This window comes from Camellia sinensis, chromosome 5, assembly GCF_055761805.1.
Source record: "Camellia sinensis isolate YWXY chromosome 5, ASM5576180v1, whole genome shotgun sequence".
Classification (NCBI taxonomy): domain Eukaryota; kingdom Viridiplantae; phylum Streptophyta; class Magnoliopsida; order Ericales; family Theaceae; genus Camellia; species Camellia sinensis.
In genome coordinates this window covers 161,176,659-161,200,752 of record NC_138965.1, presented here as the reverse complement: position 1 = coordinate 161,200,752, position 24,094 = coordinate 161,176,659, and the positions used below count along the sequence as shown (strand labels likewise).

General features: G+C 32.0%; 1 protein-coding gene across 1 annotated transcript; it reads right to left on the bottom strand.

Annotated features, from left to right (window-relative positions):
- Window positions 1-386: 386 nt before the first annotated feature.
- On the bottom strand, window positions 387-3,669 carry LOC114271930 (peroxidase 4). Its single transcript, XM_082872274.1, has 5 exons — window positions 3,448-3,669; window positions 2,284-2,475; window positions 2,011-2,173; window positions 1,343-1,518; window positions 387-458 (listed from the first exon to the last, which is right to left on the bottom strand). The coding sequence occupies exons 1-5, from the start codon at window positions 3,667-3,669 to the stop codon at window positions 387-389; spliced, it is 825 nt and encodes a 274-aa protein (XP_082728400.1).
- Window positions 3,670-24,094: the final 20,425 nt, after the last annotated feature.

Genomic DNA, 24,094 nt, shown 5'->3' with positions numbered 1-24,094 from the left:
TTTTTGATGATCTGTGTATAGAATTTTTTCTTTTGTTTTTGTTTTTGTTTTTGTGATTGTTGGATCTGTCTGTGTAGTGTGAAAATCTGGTGTTGTTGTTTTTTTTTTTTTTTTTTTTATGATCTGTGTATAGAATTTTTATTAATTTATTTGTGAATGTTGGTTCTGTATTAATGGGATGAGAGGATCTATATTAATGTGTTGATGATGTTGTATTAATGGGATGAGAGGGGAGAAGATGAAGAGAAGATCTGATGGTGTTTTTTTTTTTTTTTTTTTTTTTGTTTTGATCTGTGTATAGAATATTTTCCAGCTTCTTCTTCTTCTTCTTCTTCATCCTCTCAGAACAGAGAAAGAAAAAAGAAAAAAGAAAATCTAAAACGACGTTATTTTGGATTCGGGACAAATTCGAGTTTCACAATTCCGGGCCCTGTAGTAGCTCTGAAAGGATAAACCACCTAATCAAAGATAGATAGATATAAGTATAGATACAATAGTTATAATGGATGTGGTTAGTCGTGTAGTAATTAGTTAGTTAGTTAAAACAAATTGAATATCACTTGTATAAATATTTGCAATGTCTCTTATAACTAATCTTCACTTCTTGTTACTTTTCTATGTGACATGTCTAAGTCTCATAATTTGTTTATTTTATTTTATTTTATTTTTTTATAAAGATAATGAATTTTACACACATACATAAATTTAATTGTATAAATAAATGCAAAAATTCAAATAACATAGTGAAATAAATCCAATGACAAATAACATTTATTAAAAACAAATATTCTCCAACTACAAGTTCATTTTGACATGGCAACAAAGTAAACGGTATCATTTTTTTTACCTCTCTTTCGATAAAAAATTATTAAACACTTCAGTGAATTGAAAAACTAATTCAAGATTTTGAAATTTATTATTTATGAAAATTCAAGCACAATTTAGGCGTGCGCACACACACACACAAAAAAATATACATATATATAAAAAATTACACTTAGTGAATTTTTTTTTTTTTTTTTTTTTGTGAATAAGTCATAAATAAAAACAAAAGATTTACAAGATTACAAAGGACATACCCCATGACCTAAAGTAGCTAAAAAACAAAACCAACCAAGAAACGAAACTGTTCAAGATCCATATTCTAATCCAAAGATAGGAAACATGAACAGAAACATAAACTAGACCAACTTAACCATAGGCACTTAGTGAATTCATCTTTCACCAATCCAGACAGTAGTAATGATAAGCAAACCAACAAAGGAACTTCTCTCGTTTTGAGAAATTCCAAAATCTTTATTTGAGTGCCAAGGAGCTTAACTCAAATTTCTTAATTATTAACCATCCTACAGTTCTTTCTTATCTCTCCATTTGATCCAGTGAGAGGACTAATGTCACCCATCTTAACCATTGCTACACCAAAGTCGGAGTAGAAGGATTGGGGATCTCTGGTGTATTGTTTAACGAGAGAATCAGTTGATCCACCATTGTACAACTCTTGATCTGAGTGAAGGAGACCTTTTTGCATGATCAGATTCTTGTAGTAATTGTTGTCAAAAAACTGTGGGACTTTGAAGGTCTAGAGGAGCCAAATTGTTGTCTGCAGGGCTAGTAGTATTTGGACATCTAACTTGCCTTGTCATTGCAAAGGAACTATCAATATTGGCATCGCTATAAATGCGATGTTTGAAGACTGTACACCTTGCTTGGCCTATTGTATGTGATCCTGGTTCCAAAACGAAGCCATTTTAGAAAGTAAGACACTAACAAATATTGCGATATTGACTCCGTTCTTAAGAGGCCCATGATGACATATGTCCACAAAAAGACTTTGGTCTTCTGTCACATGACACGATCCAATTTTTAATTCAAACAAAATCAAGTCGGGTGGTTGTCAATAATTGTACAAAGGGATAGACACTTATTTGGAGACGGGGGATCTGAAACCCCTATTTAGCAGCTTAAATTTTAAAAGCAGATAATAGAGAGAGAGAGAGAGAGAGAGAGCACCTGATAGAGCAACCAAATCCTTGGTGGAAAGGCCAACATTGTTGAATTTAGATATGAGTGTTTGGAGGCTAGAATTGCGACTTGGGAGACCAATGGCAAGTGAAATATTGGCTGTTCTAGAATCCCTACGTCCAAGTTTGACACCCCAGGTTGGCCCCCCAAGCTACAACAAATTACATATCAACAAAGAATAGAGTACAAACCAAAGACAACAAAACTACACCTAATAATTTAGGAAACTTGACATTTGATACAGAGATGTGAGACACTTACAATGACGGTGGAGTCGCGAGCTGCGATAGCTACAATATCAGCACATGAGACTACATCAGGGCAAGCAGCCTCCACCTTGGACTTAATATCATCAATTACATTATATCCCCTAATAGATCCATTATTAGAACGTGCAGTCTTTTCTCCTGTAAATGACGAAGTGTCGTCAAGGAGTATTGATCCGTCACAACCCTGTTACCAAATATAAGACAAGCCCATAAATGACAAGAAAGCTTTGTCAAAATATACTCTTTTGAACAAGAAGAAAATACGTATTCATCTTCACACAATGTGTAATACCGAACCAAAGAGCTTCTAAATACACTAAATCAATTTATATTTACACCAATCACAATCGTTGTAAACCTTGTGCTTTAAGAAAAAACACTCGTACATGTTACCATAGATATAAATTTTGTAAGTATATTTTGAAACTCCCAACCAACAGGGTTTTGCAAATCTCAAATGGAATAATCTAACTTTTTGGGAAGTGTACAACCTTATATATACCGAAAAAGTTATGCACCCAAAACAAAGTACACTAAAAGTGTCCAAAAAATAATGTGTATCATGTATATGTAAATTTGATGTGGTCTAGGTCACATTTATAATCTGATTTACAGATTTTGTTTTTAAATATATTTTTAAGATGCACTTAATACTGGACAAATACAAGGTATATATATATATATATTAACAATTCGGTATTCGGCCACCGACTAACACAAATTATATATATATAACACCTATTTGGTAAGATAGTTGAGACTAATTTAGCCCACTAAACTATAAACGAAGTCATAGTTCACTTTTTCTCTCATAAAATTACAATCATTTCATTTTTTTGACATTTAATCCATAATCATTTTACTTTTTCTCTCATAAAATTATTCTAAAAAAAAAAACTAAAAATTCATTCCAAACGGAACTTTTTTAACCAAGCCAAAATAGTAAAAAAAAAATCAAAAAACCAAGCTAAAAAAGTTCCTTCCAAACAAAACCACCGTATACTTTTTGTGCCTTAACATATCGTAACAGTTCCATCCACGTGTGATAAAAAAATTGTTTTCCCAACTTTCTATATCATTTACGTATTAATTAACAGTTAACAGACTACAATAGTGGCAGCATGTATATAAAAAGTGAAGAAGAAGAAGAAATTACTTGGACGAAGCAGTCATGGAAGTGGAGGCGAAGAAGAGAAGCACCCACGCGCTTTTCCTTTGACACCGCAGAGGCAACCACTGATCTCACAATCTCGTGTACATTGGGACATGTCTCCTCGTAGAAATCAGTGCAAAGTTGAGCAGAGGAGGTGCCCATTACGAGCACCACCACCATTACAAAATTCACAATCACTTCTGAAGAAGATGAAGAGGAAGTCATTTTCACACTCCCTGAAATGTTGAGTGTAAAAAAAACAAAACAAAAAATAATGAGAATGGGTTGAAAAGATATGCCTGCTGTGGGTTGTATTTATAGAATTCAATGGGTACATGGTTGGCACCGTGGGAGAACATCTTTTTCCCTCTCTCGTGGAATTATTTGTCTACTTTTTATAAAATAAAAAAAAGTACATATTTTCATAGTACTATGTGTATCGTATACGTGGTATTTTTGGTAAATGATAAATTGCATCATGAGCTATTTGTGTTATTTTTTTACGGTAATGCTATACGTATTAATTGATATATTAATTAATATACAAATATATGTTATGATATTATTATTTTAAAATTATGACCCCATCTTTTATAAAAATTATGAAGACTTAAAACCTTTAAAAATATGCTACATCATCTATTAGTACACTAATTAATATACCAATTAATAACATTCACCATGCTTGGTTGTGTTTTTCAAAAACACTTTTCAGAAAATTCTACTTTCATATTTTTCGTATTTTTTTGTTTTTACTGAATTTTTTTAATATTTTAGGCATTTTTTTTTACTTTTAGACATTCCTAACATAAATATACCTAAAAAGTAAAAACTTTTAAAAAAACCTTTTAAAAATTCACTAAATACCAAAAATACAAAAAAAAAAAAAACGAGAATTTAGTACATTTTTTATATTTTTATGTATTTATTAAATTTTTAAAATATTTTTTCACAAATTTTTTACTTTTTAGATACATCTAAGTAAGGTGCATCTAAAAAAGTAAAAAGAAATATTTAAAATTTTTAAAATATTCACTAAAAATAAAAAAACACGAAAACCAAAAAACTGAGTTTTCAAAAAACTTAATTCAAATAATTCAAACCAAATACACTGATTGCTATTCTATTCTTTATATCTAACAAAGATAAATCAACATGTTCCACTCATAAAATTTTTCATTACATACTTGGTTTAAAACATTAGATAAGCAAATGATCCATGATATTTTGAGACTATTGAATAATAACTTCTCTTCTAATTATCAATTTTAGTTGAATATGAAATAGACGGCAGAGAAGATTAAGGTAAATTACAAATACACCCTCTAAAACTTGCTTAAAATATAGATAGTTCTTGTGATTCTAAAAATTATAAATACTCTCTTATTATAATTTTTTTATTTAATAGAATTAATAGAAAAATAAAATTTCTAATACTTTTCTATACAACAATAAAATTACATGAATTTTTAATTAAAATATAATGGACATAATTTAAAACTGTTAATTGACTTGATAATTTATTAATAAAAATAATCATTTGTTATACAATTAGAAGCTTAAAGGAATATGATATAATTTTCAAAATTATAAGGAATAATTAGTATTTTAAATAAATTTTAAAAGATATATTTATAATTTACCCAAAAGATTATGTGTGTTTTGAGTTGTTTTGAAAAATAGGTTAAAAGGTGATTTTTTGAGATTTTTAAAAAATATATATATAAATATAAAAAAATAAAAAAATGTTAAGATTCAAAATAAATTAAGGCCAAGTTTGGCATCTCCCAAAAAAGATAAAAAGTCAAAAAATTATTCAAAAAATTAAAAAGTTATCACTATTCACCAAAAAAATATTAAAAAATTAATTTTCTACACATCCATACAACTCAGCAATCATGAAAAATCTGGCGCTGTGCAGCGTTTGTTGAATACTATTGCACAGTTTGGGTGCAATTTTCATACACTACTTTTCGGTCTGTGGGGGCCCATCACGGGTCTCGTTTTGATAATCTGAACCGTTCAATGTGTAAAACTCTTCGAATATTATATGTCTGTAAAAAATCACATTGATTGAACATCGATAACTACATGATCAAATCAGTTTTGTATAAAAACATGGATGGTGTCATAATTAGTAATTGAAAAAAAACAAATCTAATCGGATATATCCGATCAACGTGATGTTTTATAGGCATATAATACTTGACAAGTTCTACACATTGAACGGTTCAGATTATCAAAATGGGATTCGTGATGACCCCCACAGGCCGAACAAAACAGTCCAGTGCAATGTCCAAAAAGTAGCCAACAATTTCTTACTATCATTTCGGCTGTGCAGATTGTACGGTTGTGGCCCACACATCTCCAATCTTCTCCTACACACTTCGTTATATAATTTTTTAATACACATTTTTCATAAAAAAGTTAAAAAATTAACCCAAACATCCATATTTTTTTCCTCAACTTTTTAATCTAAAAAGATAAAAAGTACACTTATTTAAGACATCCCAAACAACCCCTAAAACTTAAAAATTAACTTTTAGTCAAATTTCGAAAATAGATCCTTTTTTGACACTGTCAACTTGCCTAGGGTATGTTTGGTTTGAATTTGTAGAGTGATTTTGGGAAAAAATTTGTAAAAAATTTGTTTTGTTTGTAAATTTTTCAAAACAATTTCCAAAAATCACTTTCTCTTTCTTACCTTTCGATCAATCACTTTTTTTCTCTCCTATTTATTTCTCAATCACTTTTTCTCTCACACACACATCTATTCAATTATAACAAAAATTATTTCAAACTTTCAAACTCCAAAACTATTTTTAAAATACACAATCAGAAAATTAAAAAAAAATTAAATCTCTCTTCCCAAACTAATTTTTAAAAACTAGCCTCCTAGAACCAAACCAAGCATTCCCTACTCTCTTAAAAACTACTCACTTTATCTAGTAGACTATGCATTACATCCGCGCAAGACTTTGCGATACTGGACAACGATATTCAGATTTTTTTACACACGCCACATCGTCATTTATTCAACCAATAATTAAAGGGCATGATGTGACTATTTCTTAAGAAAATAAAAAATTTGAAAAAAAAAATCACCACATAACCTAGTATCATTAAACAGGCATACAGTGGTGGCAACCTGGTAAGTGCTGGGGTTTAAGCCCCTAGGTTTCGCGTTCGATTCTCTTCTAGGTCAATTTCCTAAGTGTAGCACAGTTGGTTAGAAGATTGATCTTAGGATGTTTAATCAGTAGCTTAGTGTGAATTTAATGCTCTTCCGTTGTGCGAGTCTTGACTTAAGCGGAACTTGTCTTGGAAGGTCGGGACAAGCTTTCAGGGTATAGTCTCTTATTCGGAACGAATACCAGGGTGACTTAAGAGAAACTTATCTTGAAATGTCGGTACAAGCTTCCAGGTTATAGTCTCTTCCTCGGAACGGATAACAGAATACCCTGATGATCTCCTCAAGGGGCGCTGCCTTGGACTTGCGAGAGAGTAGGAGGATTTTCCTATAATAAAAAAAAAATTCTTAATTTACTTGATAATTTTTATCACTTGTGAGAGACAAGATGGCCAAGAGAGAGAAAAAAAAAATGTGAATATCATCATTTTTCTTAGGTGCCGTTTGGTAACACTTACGTTTTCAATTTTCTGTTTATATTTACAAAAATTTTAAAAACTCAAATAAAAACTTGTTTGGTAAAATTTTTGATTTATAAATCAGTGGTCTCAGTTTATAAATTTGGCTAAAAAATGAAAACACAAAAAATGTGTTTCCATTTTTAGTTTTCAGTTTTTTTTTTTTACCACCCAACACTAGCCACCACCCGCCACCATTTTCCACCACCGTCTTCCGCCTCCGCCACCACCACCCCACCACCACCACCCACCTGCCATCCAATCGCCACCACCCACCACTCACCACTACCATCCACCGCCCGCCACCACCACCTACTTGCTACCACCACTCACCACCCACCTGCCACCACCACCATCCACCACTTGCCACCACCCGCTGCCCACCACCACCAGCCACCTGCCACTCACTCGCCGCCGCCGCCACCACCACCACCACCATCACCCACCACCCACCCACTTGCCACCATTACTCGCCACCCGCCACCACCACTCACTCGTTGCCACCTATCACCCGCCACCGTCACCCACCCACCCACCCACCACCACCACCACCATCCGCCACCTACCCGCCACCACCCACCACCACCCGCCATCCGCTACCCACCTGCCACTACCACCCGCCGCCACCACCACCACTACCACCCGCCACCGTCACCCACCCACCCACCATCACCACCCGCCACCACCCACCACCACCCGCCATCCGCCACCTACCTGCCATCACCACTACCCACTACCCGCCACCATCACCACCACCACCAACTCGTTACCACCCACCACCTGCCACCGTCACCCACCCACCCACCTACCCACCCACCATCACCACTCGCCATCACCTATCGCCACCTATCATCCACCACCCACCTGCCACCACCACCCACTTGCTACCGTCACCCATCCACTCACCACCACCACCCGTCACCTGCCCGCCACCACCACCACCACCACCCGCCGCCGCCACCACCACCACCACCACCTACCACCATCACCCACCCACCCACCCACCGTCACCACTTTCCACCATCGTCTTCCGCCGCCACTTGCCACCACTCAACATTTCTCACTCTTTTTTATATTTAAAATTTTTTTAAAACATTTTGTCAATTACCAAACGCATTTGTAGTTTATGTTTTTCTAAAAATAAACAAAAACCAGTTTATAAAATTTTTGTAAATATAAACTGAAAACGTAAACGTTACCAAACACACCCTTAATATTTTGAAAAATAATGAAATTACCATTCGGTGAGATTCATTGTTACACATACAGAGAATTAAAAAATAAAAATAAAAATACCATTTGACAATTTTAATTATAAAAATTTGTATATAAAGATTTGACAGCTGGAACACTGTCAAAAATCTTCCAAAAAATGTTTGTTAAATTTTTTTACATTAAATATTTGAGTTTTTGAAGAGTAGTGTATCTAGGCAAAATAAAATGATAGGTCCTAATTTTTTTATTAAATATTTTTATTTTGAGTGACAATAAATGATGATTCACTCTCTGACAGCACCAAAACTCAACCCATACACCATATCTACCTGTAAGGAAAAAAAAAAAAAAAGGAAGAAGAAGAAGAAGAAGCATTATGGCTTTAATTATTATTATTTTTTTTTTTCAAGCCAAATTGATTGATTGTTGGCTAAACATAGCCTACGAACACGTTTATGCGAAATGAAATGCACATGGCCATCAGTTTTTCTAAAAAGAAAAATGCTATTCTTTTAAAAAAGTTATTAAATGTTTTTTTTTTTTTACTAAAATAATGTGGTAGTGATATTTTTTTGATTAAAAATATCTTCATGAATTGTGTATTTTAAATGATAAGTTCACAACATAACCCAAGTTATAAATTTATAGTATATTTTCCATGTAACAAATATTCTATTTTAATGGTGGAGTTTATTTGTTCTTATTATAGTCAAAGAAGCTATGCAATACGGGACAACTAGATAATGGATAACCATTCAAAAAATTTCGTGCAACTATTAAATTGACTTTTGAAGTTTGAAAAAAGATTAATAATACTATAATTATTATGTGACAGTAAAATAATCTCTTGAATAATTTTTTTTTTCAATTGAAAAATAAATAAGTAAACTTAAGTTTGCAGAAACAACTTAGAAACCCTTAGAATAATTTGATCTCATTGGTTGGCAGGCTGTAAATATGAAAGTGTTTATGACACATATCTCTTGTCTTGTCCTTCGAAACCGTCTCTTTCGGGCCGGAACTAAGAGAAAATTATGAAGAACCATGGCCTTTTTATTTTTGTGAAAATTGTTATTTATCATAGGATTTTAAAAATATATATATATTATTTTATACATAAAATAGTATAAAATATATATATATATATATATATCATTCTTCTTTTATCTTGAATTCTCTTTCTATTTTATACTAAATTTTTTTTTTTATCTTATTAAAAATTGCTTCTATGGTATTAATTTTTTTTATGTATATATAATATATATCATATTATATATACATGTGTATTTTACATATATGATGAAAAAAAAAATTTTATTTTTTACCTATCCGATAATGAAATCTTGATTTCATCCCTCATCTCTTTATCACATGAATCATGATCAATCTCTTTTACACTAGCTGCAAAAGAACGTTATTAATTTGTTGACTAAAAGGTTTAACAAACATCATGTAACGATTTTAATTTTTAATTATTCTGTAAGATTTATATTAATATTATTTAATTACAGTTAAAAAAATATATAATTTATTATATATTATTATGTGTTTAGGGGTCAAATAATAATAATAATAATAATAATAATAATGGATGTGGTAGTAAAATAAATAATTTATTTTCTATTGGTATATGATAAAGTGTAATTTAATTAAAAATTAATTTATTTATATAATTATATTAAAATACTTAGTCAAATGATAATTATTAAAAATAAAAATAAATTTATATAATTATGAAACAAATTTGGAAGAAAGTGACGCTCAGTCACGTGTTGGCCGCAGACGGGGCACACCTCTCTCTCTATAAATAGAGAGGCGTGTCACCTGAAGAAAAAAAAGAAAGAAAGAAAGAAAGAGAGAAGAAAAGGACGAGGGAAAGGAAGGGAAGAAATAGAGTATAGGAAGGAAAAAAATAATAGACGTTGAAGGAGTCTTTGATAGTAGAAAGAAAAAGTGAGATATTAAAATTAAGGTGAGTTGTATTATATCTTGAGTTATCATAATGTATTTTATGTATGTTTTGACTTATCATATTTATTTTATACAAGTTATGTTTTATAAACTATTATAAATTATGTAAATATTTCAGTTACGTGATTTTATTTTTGAACCCTATTTGTTTAAAGGGAAACCCATGTATATGTTTGTTTTACTTTTAAAGAATATTTGATTATGACCTTATAAATAATTATGTTTTGTAAGTACGACCACGGAAATCCCACCTTGGGGACTTAAATAACCACTAGCCTCTGTTTGACCACTTTGTGATTCTCTGTTTGTCATGAATCCATTGACTTTTGTTCTGTGCGGAGCAAAGTACTATGCGGAGATAAGTGCTACACTATTGTGGGAGCCACCTCTATAGTCTGTACGAGCCACCTCTTGAATCTATACCTCTGTTCTGTACGGAGCAAAGTGCTATGCGGAGATAAGTGCTACACTATTGTGGGAGCCACCTCTATAGTCCGTACGAGCCACCTCTTGAGTCCGTACCTCTGTTCTGATTGTCACTTCTGTGACCTCTGTTCTGTTTTGTTCTGTACCGTGATTATGGTTATTTATTTATATAATCTTAGTTTTGCTACTTAAATGATTATTTGTTCTGACTAAGTTATCTTAAATGTTTTCGCCTAATTAACTATCCATGGTTATTTCGTGTCCCTTATATTCTTGGTATAATATTTCTCACTCTGCCATGTGCTTATAATTGTTTAGCAATTTTTGAGAAACATGCAATTCAGAAATAATTTTTGGAAAGTCTTAGACGCGAGGTTGCAGATTAGACACACACAACACTTTTATTGATATTTTTATATGTAAATATCGGCATTTTTTATCAATAAATTTTGTAATAAAAATAGAAGCTCCAATAATTATTTTGGTATCCTTACTTAAATATTTCTTCTGCTTGCGTTTAGTAATTTGTTTATGAGTTGGCCAGAGGTAACCTCAGTTACTAGCCATCACGATACTTAATCCTTGGATACGGGAAGCGGGTCGTGACAAGCGGTATCAGAGCAATGGTTTATATATATATATATAAAAAAAAATCATCATTGGAGCATAGTACACATGCACATTTAAGAAGTAGGATGACAGGTAATTGGTACCTAAATATTATATTTTGTTAGTCGATTGAATTATATTATAATTTTATATGATTATATATATAATAATTTTTTTTTTTTGAGTGTGCCTAATTTGTGAAGGATATTAGATATAATTTATATTTGTTATAGTAAAAGAAGGACAAGAAAAGAAGGATGTCGGGTTCAAGCACTCACCAAAATTGTAATATAATTAAATACATATAATTTTCAGTTTAGTATTAAAAAAAAAACAATTATTTTGATGTTTTTTAAAAGTGAGTTCAAATTATAATGATACCAATTTTGAAACTATTTCCCATAAATGAAAAGTTGATCTCAAAATTTTCAATTCTTGCATATAATTCTGTCATTGTGTTCTCATTTTTATTTATTTTTATCGTAAACAAAATGAGTGAAAAGTTTTTAAAGTCGCTCCTTATTTCTTATTTTGGCCCAAAATAATTTTTGACAAGTAGACAGTGAGTTATTTTTAGTAAAATTTTTTTTGAGGTAATATTTTCTATCAGATTAATCATCTAATATATATTTATCAGAGTGCGTAGCGGATAGCTTAGATATGACAAATTTCTAGTACGAAATTTTAAAAAGAAGGAAGATTGTAACAATCCAAATTTTTAATTATTCTGTATAATTTATACTAATATTATTTACTCACAATTAGGAAAATATATAACTTATTATATATTATTATGTGTAATTTTGTAAAATAATATAATTATTAAAAGTTTAGGGGCCAAAATTAAATAATAATAATAGTAATGGTGCGGTAGTAAAATAAATAATTTATTTTCTGTTAGTATACAATAAAGTGTAATTTAATTAAGAATTAATTAATTTATATAATTATATTAAAATATTAGATCAAATGGTAATTATCTTAAATATCTATAAAGGATATGAATAAATCTATATAATTATGAATCAAATTTTGGAGAAAGTGACGCTAGTCACGTGTTGGCTAGGGCTGTGCAAAATACCGCCCAATTCCCTAAAATCGCATCTATCCGCACCGCTCTAACCGCTAACCGCGGTTTAAACTTTAAAATTTATAATCCGCCAACCGAACCGCTCCGCTCCGCTATAGTTAATACATATATATTTTTTAACCTCTAATGAAATATCAATGTAAAAATGAGTGTGAGAAAGATTTAAGATATGAAATTTATTACAAATTAGTGGTTATATATATGAAACATATTATGTAAAATTACTTTGTGTTATATATCTAAAAAATGTTATACAAATTAGTGTTATATATTATGCAAATGTATGATAATTAGTTAGAATATTCTTCAATCCGTCAAAAACTGCCTAAATCGTAATTTCTCAATTCGTTAATCCGCTAACCCGCCATTTAATTTATAAATTTACTCTCAAACTATCTGAATCGTACCACGCACCCTCCTAGGGTTGGCCGCGGACTGGGTCACCTTCCTATAAATAGGGAGACGACGTGTTGGCCGCGAACTGGGTCACCTCCCTATAAATAGGGAGACGTGTCACCTGGTGAAGAAAAAGAAAGAAAGGAAAAAAAGAAAGAAGAAAAGGAAGAGGGAAAGGAAGGGAAGAAATAGAGAATAGGAAGGAAAAAAATAATGGAAGTTGAAAGATTGAGATATTAAAGTTAAGGTGAGTTGTTTTATATTTTGAGTTATCATAATGTATTTTATTTATGTTTTGACTTACTATATTTATTTTATACAAGTTATGTTTTATAAACTATTATAAATTATATAAATATTTCAGTACGTGGTTTATTTCTGAACTCTATTTGCTTAAAAGAAAACCCATGGATATGTTTGTTTTACTTTTAAAGAATATTTGATTATGACCTTATAAACAATTATGTTTTGCAAGTACCACATGGAAGTCTCATGTCTTCAGGGACTTAAACAACCACTGGTTTCTGTTTGTCATGAATCTATTGACCTCTGTTCTGTGCGGAGCAAAGTGTTGTGCGGAGATAAGTGCTACACTATTGTGAGAGTCACCTCTATAGTTCGTACGAGCCACTTCTTGAATCCGTACGTCTGTTCTGTGTGGAGCAAAGTGCTATGTGGAAATAAGTGTTATACTATTGTGGGAGCCACTTCTTGAGTCCGTACCTCTGTTCTGACTGTCACTTCTGTGACCTCTGTTCTGTTCTGTACCATGGGTATGATTATTTATTTACATAATCTCAGTTTTGCTACTTAAAGGATTATTTGTTTCGACTAAGTTATCGTAAATGTTTTGGCCTAATTAACTATCCATAGTTATTTCGTGTCCCTTATACTCTTGCTATAATAATTCTCACTCTGCCATGTGCTTATGGTTGCTTACCAATTTTCAGGAAACATGCAATTCAGAAATAGTTTTTGGAAAGTCTTAGATGCGAGGTTGCAGATTAGACACACACAACACTTTTATTGATATTTTTATATGTAAATATCTGTTTTTTTGGTCAATAAATTTTGTAATAAAAATTGAAACTCCAATGATTATTTTGGTACCCTTACTTAAATATTTCTTTCGCTTGCGTTTATTAATTTGTTTATGAATTGGCCGGAGATAACATTAGTTACTGGCCATCACGATACTTAACCCTTGGGTACGGGGAGCGGGTTGTGCCACATCAACTAAGGGCTGGTTTGGCTTGTTTTAAAAAAGTCAAAAAGTCACTATCTTATTTAAGTCACATCACCTTTCTAACATATCAGTTCAAACCTAATCCAAATCCAACCTATATTTCATAAAAAAGTCAAAAAGTACACTTATTTAGATCATCTCAAACAACCTTTAAATATACATTTTTAGAGGTGGCCTATGGTGAACCACGATGACTATGTGGTGTTTTAGAAAGATGGTAAAAAATTAACTTTTTAATTTTTTTCACTTTTTAAAATGAGAAGTAATATAATCCAAAATTAGTAAAAAACTAGCTGTTAGCTTTTTTGGTCCCTTCCCAAAACACCCCTATGTACTCTCTCTTGGTCGATTTATATATATATTTTAAATTGTATTTGGATCATAAATTTATATATGAATTTAGAAAGTGAAACAGAAAAAGTATGTGAAATATAATTATATGTCATTCATATTTCACCAACCTTTTCAAATTTTCTTTTTAAACCACTATCCAAATTTATAATCCAATCACATCCTTACAATTTTTCTTTTTTATCTTTTCTTTTTATTTTCTTGAATCATATATCTTGCCTGACACAAAAAAAACTTTTGCGATCAGCATAAATACATTATAAATTCGATGATTTTACAATGAGCCCCCTATTTTGTGTGCACAACAATGAGAAGGTGCAAAATTATTGATTGTTAAAAATTGGGCACCCATGTGGCATGACCCTTAGAACCTTTTGAACCTCATCCAAATGGGTTTTGAATTTGAATTCAAACCTATTTGAATGAGCCACTCAGGATATATATCTATCATATCATGATATGGATAGATGATATAGATATCAGATATTATCTCATTTAACCAATAGATAAATGAGATAAATATAATATATATCTGATATATGGTTATGGGTAACCAAGAGAGAAACAACGTAGGTTTTGTTTTTCTACCCATAAACTGACTCTTTCCCAAGAAACAACGATCAAGTCATTTGCACTGTGGTTTGTGTGGGTGATATTCACCATTGTAATATCACCCCACTGCTGGGATTGATTGATTGAGTATGGAAGCACGTGATTTATCCACGAGGTTTTAGATCAAATGAGGTATGATCTAAACACTTTATTCCGCTGCATGTTTTGTGTTTTGATTTACATTGATAAATTTTGAAATTTTAATTCCTCTTTAGGCTTTGTTCACTTGTTAGAAATTTGTGTGCACAACAATGAGAAGGTGCAAAATTATTGATACATTTTGAAATTTTAATTCCTCTTTAGGCTTTGTTCACTTGTTAGAAACTTTGTTTATCATAATATTTGCAAAATTATGGATAAATTTGGAAATTTTAGCTCCTCTTTAGGCTTTGTTCACTTGTTGGAAACATTGTTTAACATAATATTTCTGGAGAAAAATGAAAGAAAGGAAGAGTAAAGGAAAAAAATGCAAATAATTTTTTTCGCTAATCATTTAGTTTATTAAAAATTCTATGTGCAAAAATAATTTAAACTTCTCGTGATATATAATTTTGTACTTTTTTTTAAGGAAAATGATTTGAGGGAAAAAAAATGTTTACTTAATAAAACAATTATTGTTAGCCTTAGAAAAATGTTTACTTTTTTTTTTTACATGGAAAAGAAATTCCTTTTTTTTCTTCTTTTCTTTTCTTTCCCATCAACGGAAGGCAACCTTTAGGCCAAGTTTGGCAACCTAAAAATAATTCATCTTTTTATCTTTTTTTCATCACATCACTTCTTTACTTTTCTACACATCTTTTCGTAAAAAGACAAAAAGTACACTTATTTAGGTCATCCCAAATAACCCCTTAGTCTTTTTTTCCTTGTTTTTATTTTTTATTTTTTAGTTATATTTATGGAAAGGCAACCTTATTCTTGGACTTACGGCATCCACAATGTATATGTTAAATTTGTGTGTTAAAAGTGAAATAAAAAAATATGTGTTAAAAGTTTGTTAATTTAGTGAGTGAATAGTGAATGAATGGTGATACAATGGATGTGTTAAGGGTTGTATTAAGGTGTGTGTTAAATATATATATATATATGTGTGTATATAATTAATAAAATAAATAAATAATTTAGGTTAATCAAAAATTTCAAACCCAAAATTAAATTTCAAATTAAAAAAAAATCCCAACAAATAAAAAAAAAAAATATTGCCGTTGACTAGTCAACCGGCCGGACGTCTGGTCGGTCAACCGATAAGACCAAATATATATATATATATATATTTTCTTTTCTTGAAGGATTCAGAGTCAGACTTCCATGAGGACTTCCGGTCAGACGTTCAGGGGGACGTCCCCCAAGCACATTCGCTCTCTCTTTTGCTGGCTAAAACACTCGTTGTAGTTAACACACATATTAACATCTAACACTAACACACAGTACTAACACACACGTTAACAGTTCCATTATACTCCCAAACAACACCCTCAGTTATCCAAAACTTGACATATGACACTGACATTCAGTTTAGTCTATTGTGAATGCTTTTAGGCTTCAACATAGGAACTCCCACAAACGAGTTAGCCGTCATAAGATATTCATGAAAATGAAAAGAAATATATTTGGAAATATTTATAAAAAATAATAATAATTGCACAATTGTAACCAGAGTCAATGAGTGTGTTTGGTTTGATTTTGAGAGATAAATTTTTAAAAAAAAATTTAGAAAGAGAGTTTAGAAATTTTTTTAGCTTGTTTGATTGTATATTTTGAGAATAATTTTGGAGTATAAGAATTTGGAATGGTTTGATATTTTCGCTCATTTTGACAACAAGTTAAAAAAGTCAGTTTTTTAACTTTTAGCTTTTTTAGTCAAAAAAAGTCAAAAAGCTAAATAGTTATTGATTGATATATAAGAGAAAGAAAGTGATTTAAAAAAAAAAAAATTCAAAATCACTAAACTAAATAAAATTAAATTTTAAAAAAAAATTATTTATTAAAAACAAACCAAACAAGGCGGATAACACAGCCAAATGATGTGCTAGTGACGCGAGGAGTGACGACCAGACTGGATGAACTTTAGCCGACTAATAGAATTCAATTATATTATTCCTTTATTACACAATTATATTATTCCTTTATTACACAATTAATTAGAAATGTCCTAAGAAAGCAACGTCACAATTATTTGGCAATGTATAATTTTATTTTCCTTTTTGGAGAAGGTGGCAATGGATACTTGAAAGGTATATATATATATATTATTTTAAAAAGGAATTATTTTACACAAATCTATATATTATAAAAGGAACACCGGATTTTCAGTGAAAAGTATTGTAAGAGTTTTAATATCTCATATTAATTTTCTTGATTTTTTTAATTTTAAACAATTAAAAAAATTTCCATTAGCTAGCTAATTAGTCTATGATTTATTTGATAGTCTCACATTGGAAGAAAAAAGAAAAAATGAATTGTTTTACTCATATAAAGTCAATCTTATACTTCTATTTAATAATATAGTGTTGTATATATTTTAATTTAATATAATTTTAATTTTAAAATAAAATTTAAAAGTTTAATTAATGAACTTTTGGTGTAAATTGGTTAGTCTTTTGACCTAGCTGAGTAGGCTAAATTATTTTTAATTTGACTGATTCGTTGATTTAACCGCGATTTTAACAGTTTTATCAAAATATATTGATTTGATTTGTTTGATTCAAAATAAACTAAAAATTGATCTGATTAAAGATTGAACGATTGAGATTGCTTGATTAAAAATAAACTTTCCGTCCAAATAATTGTTACCCTTGATTTTATAATCCCACATCGGAAAAAAGAAAAAAGAAAATGAATTGTTTTACTTATATAGAGTGAACCTTAAAATTGTATTACTGTGTATGCTTCAATTCAAGTCAGTTTAAATTTTAAAATTTAAATATCATTTAAAAGTTTTAATTAATTAATTTTTTTATAAGTTGGTTGGTCATTTGACCCAACCGATTAGGTTGAACTGTTTTCAGTTGGAGCATTGTGAGAGTGTCAATATCTCATACTAATTTTCTTGATTTTGAACAAATAAAGAAAATCTCCATTAAACTAATTGATTAGTTTATGATTTATTTGATAATCCCACACCGGCAGAAGAAAGAAAAAGTGAATTGTTGTACTCTTATAAAGTGAATCTTATACTCTCATTTAATATTGTAATTTTGTGCATGTTTCAATTTAATATAATTTAAATTTAAAAATAAAATTCAAAAATTTATTTAATTAATTTTTGTGTAAGTTGGTTGCCCTTTTGACCTAATTGATAAGGCTAAATCATTTTTGATTTGACTGATTCGTTGGTTTAATCACAATTTTAGCAATTTTATTTTAGCAATTTTATTAAAATATATTGATTAGATTTGTTTGATTCGAAATAAACTAAAGAATAATTTGATTAAAGATTGAACGATTGAGATTACCTGATTAGAAATAAATTTCCTCTCCAAATAATTGTAAATTTTTATTTTATAATCCCACATCGAAAAAAGAAAGGAAAAAGTGAGTTGTTGTACTTAGGGATAATTACATTTTATCCCATGTGGTTTCACGCGTTTTCACATTACCTCCCTGACATTGATAAATGTACTCATAAACCCCCTGTGTTTTTGACTGAAGTGCAAAAGTGATGGAATATGGTAGACTTAATAGTGCGTGGGGCAGACACACCAAAGAAGCGTGTCTTTACTGAACTAAGGATTTTGACACCAAATTTAGAGTTTTGAGTGACCAATTTGCCCTTTTCATAATTTGGGTTTTGTTTCGATCTTTAAGTTCTAGGTTTTATTTTGATCTTTAAGTTTCGGGTTTTATTTTGGTGGATTGAAGTTGTTTATTTAGTCTATATAATCCATAATTTAAACTTTGTAAACTAACACTCTATATATTAAATATATATACACACACACAAATAGATATACCTATGAAACAAATCATTTTCTTTGAATAGTGCGAAAAATTACCAGTGATATGAAGAGGAATACATTGAATTGCTTGGTGAGAGAGAGAGAGAGAGAGAGAGAGCTCCCTCTGGTTGTTTCAATCTTTCTCACTTCTATATAAACAATTTGTCCTCTTCTGTCTTTTCAACTCCAATCCTCTTTACCATTTTCTTCTCTTCTTTTTTTTTTTTTCCTATCCATTATTTGAAAATGCGATCAAAATCATAGATTTTCCATTTCTGGGTCTTCAACACTGAATCAATTTAAGCTTCCAAAGAGTTTCTTTTTCCCTGATTCTGTGAAGTGGGTTTTCGAGATCAAACTTTAAAAATGGCACCATCGTTCGACTGGTGGTCAAAAGAGACCCCCAGAGGTATACCAGTGGTGGTGAAGATGGATAATCCCAACAACTGGTCCATGGTTGAGCTCCAATCCCCTTCAGACGATGATTTCCTCCTCTATTTCGTCAACACTACAGGCCAAGACAGAGCCTGCAACAAGAATGCCAAACAGGGCTGAGATTGTTGCGTATTTCAAGGGTTGGCATTTTGGTTCCCCAAATCTTCAATTTCAGTACCTGTATGGCTAACCAATTAAACATTAAGGGTTTGTTTGATTTGTTGTATTCGAATTGGGTTTTGATTCAGGTTGAGTAGATAGCTCCACCTCTTTAGTTCCTTACCAGCATATATATATTGCTCTTCCTTGTTCAGAGCTTGGACAGTTTAGTGCTCTGTTTGGGTTGTTTGTGGATCCGATTAAAGAAGATTAAACCTGTTCCCAAAAGAGACCCATTGGATCTCGAGTCCAGCGATGCGGGATTCCTCTCCATGGTTCTCGTTCAGATCCCCATGTGCAATGAAAAAGAGGTACATTTTTGTTTTGACCTTCATAATATATATATATATATATGCATATATATAGAGAGAGTTCATAAAGAGAGAAGAAAAATGGAAATAAAATGGCATTCATAAGAAAATTAAAGAAAAAAAATAAGGGTATTCTAGTTTTTTCAATAATTTCGTCACGTCCCGTCACTTTTGCTCTTCAGTCAAAACCACAGGGGGTTTATGAGTATATTTATCAACGTCAATGAGGTAATGTGAAAACGCGTGAAACCAGAGGGGGGTAAAATGTAATTATCCCTTTTAGTTAAATAAAGTTAACCTTAATATTGTAGTGTTTTGCATGCTTCAATTCAAGTAAGTTTAAATTTTAAAATTAACATATCATTTAAAAGTTTTAATAAATTATTTTTGTATAAGTTGGTTGGTCATTTGACCTAATCGGTTAGGCTAAATTGTTTTTAGTTTGATTGATTAGTCGGTTTAACCGCGATTTCTCATATCGATTTTGTTAATTTTAAACAATTAATTTTTTTTTCATTGGCTATCTGTAGCTCGACTTTTCACGCCCCCTTTCGGAGGTTTGAAAGAAAGCCCTACAGTTCGGACTCCCGCGATTATGAATCTAATCTCACAAGTGCAATGTGAAATTCATAAACACCAAAGAGTCGAAATTCGGCAAATCTTTTGAAAAATTAGTTTTTGAATAAAAAATGCCAAAATTGGACTGCTTTGCCAGATACAGAGTCGCCACCTAAATATTTTATTTTGGAAAAATTTAGAAAACCTATGACTCGTGCCAAAGGCCACGTGTCTGTCATCACCAAAGTTGTCTCGGCTCGGGAACTTAGGTGCGAGAGGGGAAGGTCATGAATTGAGCACCCCCACTCGCCCGATCAAAGATTTGCCTCTACTAATCATAATATGATTTTTTATGTACATTATATGCTCTTGTTCCTATTTATGCTAACATTACTATGTAATGTGCACACACAAGTATAGACTAGTTTACTCAAATTGGAACAATTCAATGTCATGTTTGTTTTGTGAAAAGGGTTTGATTTTGTCACGTCAAGTGGGCTTAAACGTACATTCGTTGAATTTATTCCAATTCAAGCAACAAGTCTTCATCCACAAGCATTTAAGCAGTTATAGCAACTAAGCACTTAGCCTTATGGCAAGCATGTTAGACATGAAAATCACTCACACTCATGCAAGTATGCTAAAGCACTAAAAACTCACTTAGTATTCCAAGCTAAGAAAAAAAAGTGTTAGATAAATATACATGATTCCTAACTTTATGCAATATGACTAATGCAACACATGCGAAGAATGCAATTAATAGACTCGGATACTAATATGGCATACGAGGCAATTTGATAGCATGCGTTTTAAGAACGTATTCAAAGAATGTATTTAAACGACAATGCAGTTTGAATGATGCGCCGAGCCTCGGCGCATGCAATACAAGATGAATAAATGCAAACATAAGGCATGCTAATAGAAACATGATGTCCCTAATCTAACCATCAAAAGCAGATAAATAAAAGGGAGAAAGACGTGGGGTTGGAAGACATGCACACTATTACATTAAGCTCTCACGAAGGAGAGTCTGAATGAATAAATTAAGCTAACTAGCAACTAATTAAGCTAAGCTAATTAAGCTAATTATTACAAACCGAATAAATAGCTAAACTAATTAACTAATTATTATAACACTTGAATTAACTAACTAATTGACTAATTAATTAAAATACAAATGTAAGTAAACTAAGTAATTAAACTAAGCATCTAACTACTTTGCCTCAGGAAATGAAAGATGTGCACGCGCATGCTTAGTTTTCACCCAAAAAGACCTTCGCTTTGCTCTTGAAAGCCTCTGTTTGCACAATTGAACATTTCCAGAACCATTTTGCTACACCTTTCCAACACTTTGCTGACATTTGCATCAGTGGCCAGTCGGCCACTGGTGAAGATTGCCAGGCATCTGCCGGCCATGGATGGTGGTCTGCCGGCCACCTGCCAACCTTGAAGAGTAGCCTGCCAGCCATTGATGCACAAGTTCATCCTATTGCAACAGAGGACAAACAAAGCAAAAAGAGAGTATTCTCACGGATTGTTTGCATAACTCACTCATCTTTTTCATGAGTAGATCTAAGGAGTGGTGAACTTAAGCCACAAATCACAAATTCAAGCAATTTCATTGCATGATGGCTTGTGACTCAAGAGATGCAAGCTCAATAAATGCAAAACAAGACACAAACCTCCTCAATTTCATGAAAGATCAAGGGAAAAAGTAGACCTTGGAGACTTGGATCATTTCATCACTAGCAAGTATGAAATGGTCCAAGTTCCATGTGCTCAATTAATGTCCGATTGAACACACCAAGTTATTATCTTGCTTATCTTTTAGTCCCAAGTTTTAGTTACTCATTTTACTTTACCAACCATTCTTTAATCCAATTAAGTTCATTGGATGAATTAAAGTCATCTAATGGAAATAGAGCTCAAAACACAAGTTGCTTTGCGTATGGAAGAAGCATCATACCGTTGGTAATGAACCCCCTAAGAGATGAAACCATTAAGTATGAAACCTCAATTTCACACTTAGGCAGGCAAGTGACTTGAAACCACTTTCAAACCAAAATTTAAAGCCAAGAAAGGAGGGAGGTTGTAGAGATTATTAGTACTGAAATGAAATATGAAAAGCCCAAAATAAGTGCTATCAACGGAAACAAGTGGTGTCTAAAGGCCTAAAACACCAAGCTTGTAAGGACTATTACACTATAAGCATGAAAAACAAGACTCAAATGACTAAATCAACCTAAAACAGAGTTAAAACAGTCCAAATCAGAGGCTAAAACATGCTGGAATTCAGCTAAAACAAGCTAGAAAAATAAGCTAAAACAGGGCACCAACTAGGCTAGCAAACAAGACACCCTCTAACTTTGGACTTCAAAACATGATTTTCATCACTGAAAAACCTTTGAAATTTAGTGTTTAAAGTCCCAAAAAAAGATGGTTTGAAAGTGGGAAACAAAGGTGGAAAAACTTTATGAGTAAGGAATAAAGAAGGGTGAACCAGCCCCTAACCTTAAATGGCCTAAACCACCAATTTCAGCCCACAAAAACAGACTTTTTTATAGCCGAAAACACCCCAAAATAGTTGGAAAAATATAGAAAAAAAAGTATGCAAAGCAAGCTAATAAAGAAAAAAATATTATAACTATTGAAGAGAAGAGCAATTCCAAGCTACAAAACCAAGCAAGTACACCCTCTAGAGCTCAAACCAAGCTTAAGAACACCTCAACTTAAAGATGAGAAGATTTGGTTAAGGGTGCATAGGCAAAGGTGTAGTGAATGTGGGCTAGAATTTGTAGTGAGAGAGAGAATTGTAGAGAGAAAGGAAAATTTTTGAGTCTAAAATTTTCTAACCTTGCTACAAGAGGGAGGGGGTCCCTATATATAGAAAACATGAATTTCCCTCAAGGAGATCCAGCCCTTCACGTGTGGACAGATACAAGCATCTGTGCAAACAGCTGGCACAACTGACATAAAATATCTGCAGTTAACATTGGTGGTCGGCCGGCCATTAGTGGTGGCCGGCAAGTTACATCAGTGGCCGGCAAACCAAAAGTGATGGCCGGCAGACTCTAGGGATGGCCGACAGGCCACCAGTGGTTGCAGGCCAGAAAGACCAAGCCATGGTCCAAAAATAAGACAAAAAGGATGAAGGATGGGAAAAGCTCAAAGTTATAGCATTTCGCTAAGGACTTCGAGCACTTGGCAAGAAAACAGACTCATCATCGGGTGTACTTGCAAGGACATTCAAGTTATAAGGGCCGTCAAAAATGGGGTGTCTATAGTTACCCCTCTTTGACAGAACTCGGAGTCATGAAATAACGTAAGTGAATGTTAAAGCTCAGAGACGATCCATTTTAACAAGGCCGTAAGACTTGGATTAACAATATAGACAAAAATAAATGGTTGCGCCCGCAGACTGCCTATGTATCCTTTTGCAAGAAATCAAGCCAGCGTAGTTCTGGGGAAAAATGCAAATGATATGCAAAATACAAGAATATAACTTATGATCATGCGATGAGGCTGTACAATGAAACATTTGAATGCAAATGCAATGCAAAGAAAATGCTACAGTTAAACAAACTGAAACAAGGCACAATAATTCCAATCATGAAAAGAAGTAAGTAAATAAACATGCCACGCGTGGGAAACATGAACCAAACGATATTTCAAGTAGAAAGGATGTAAG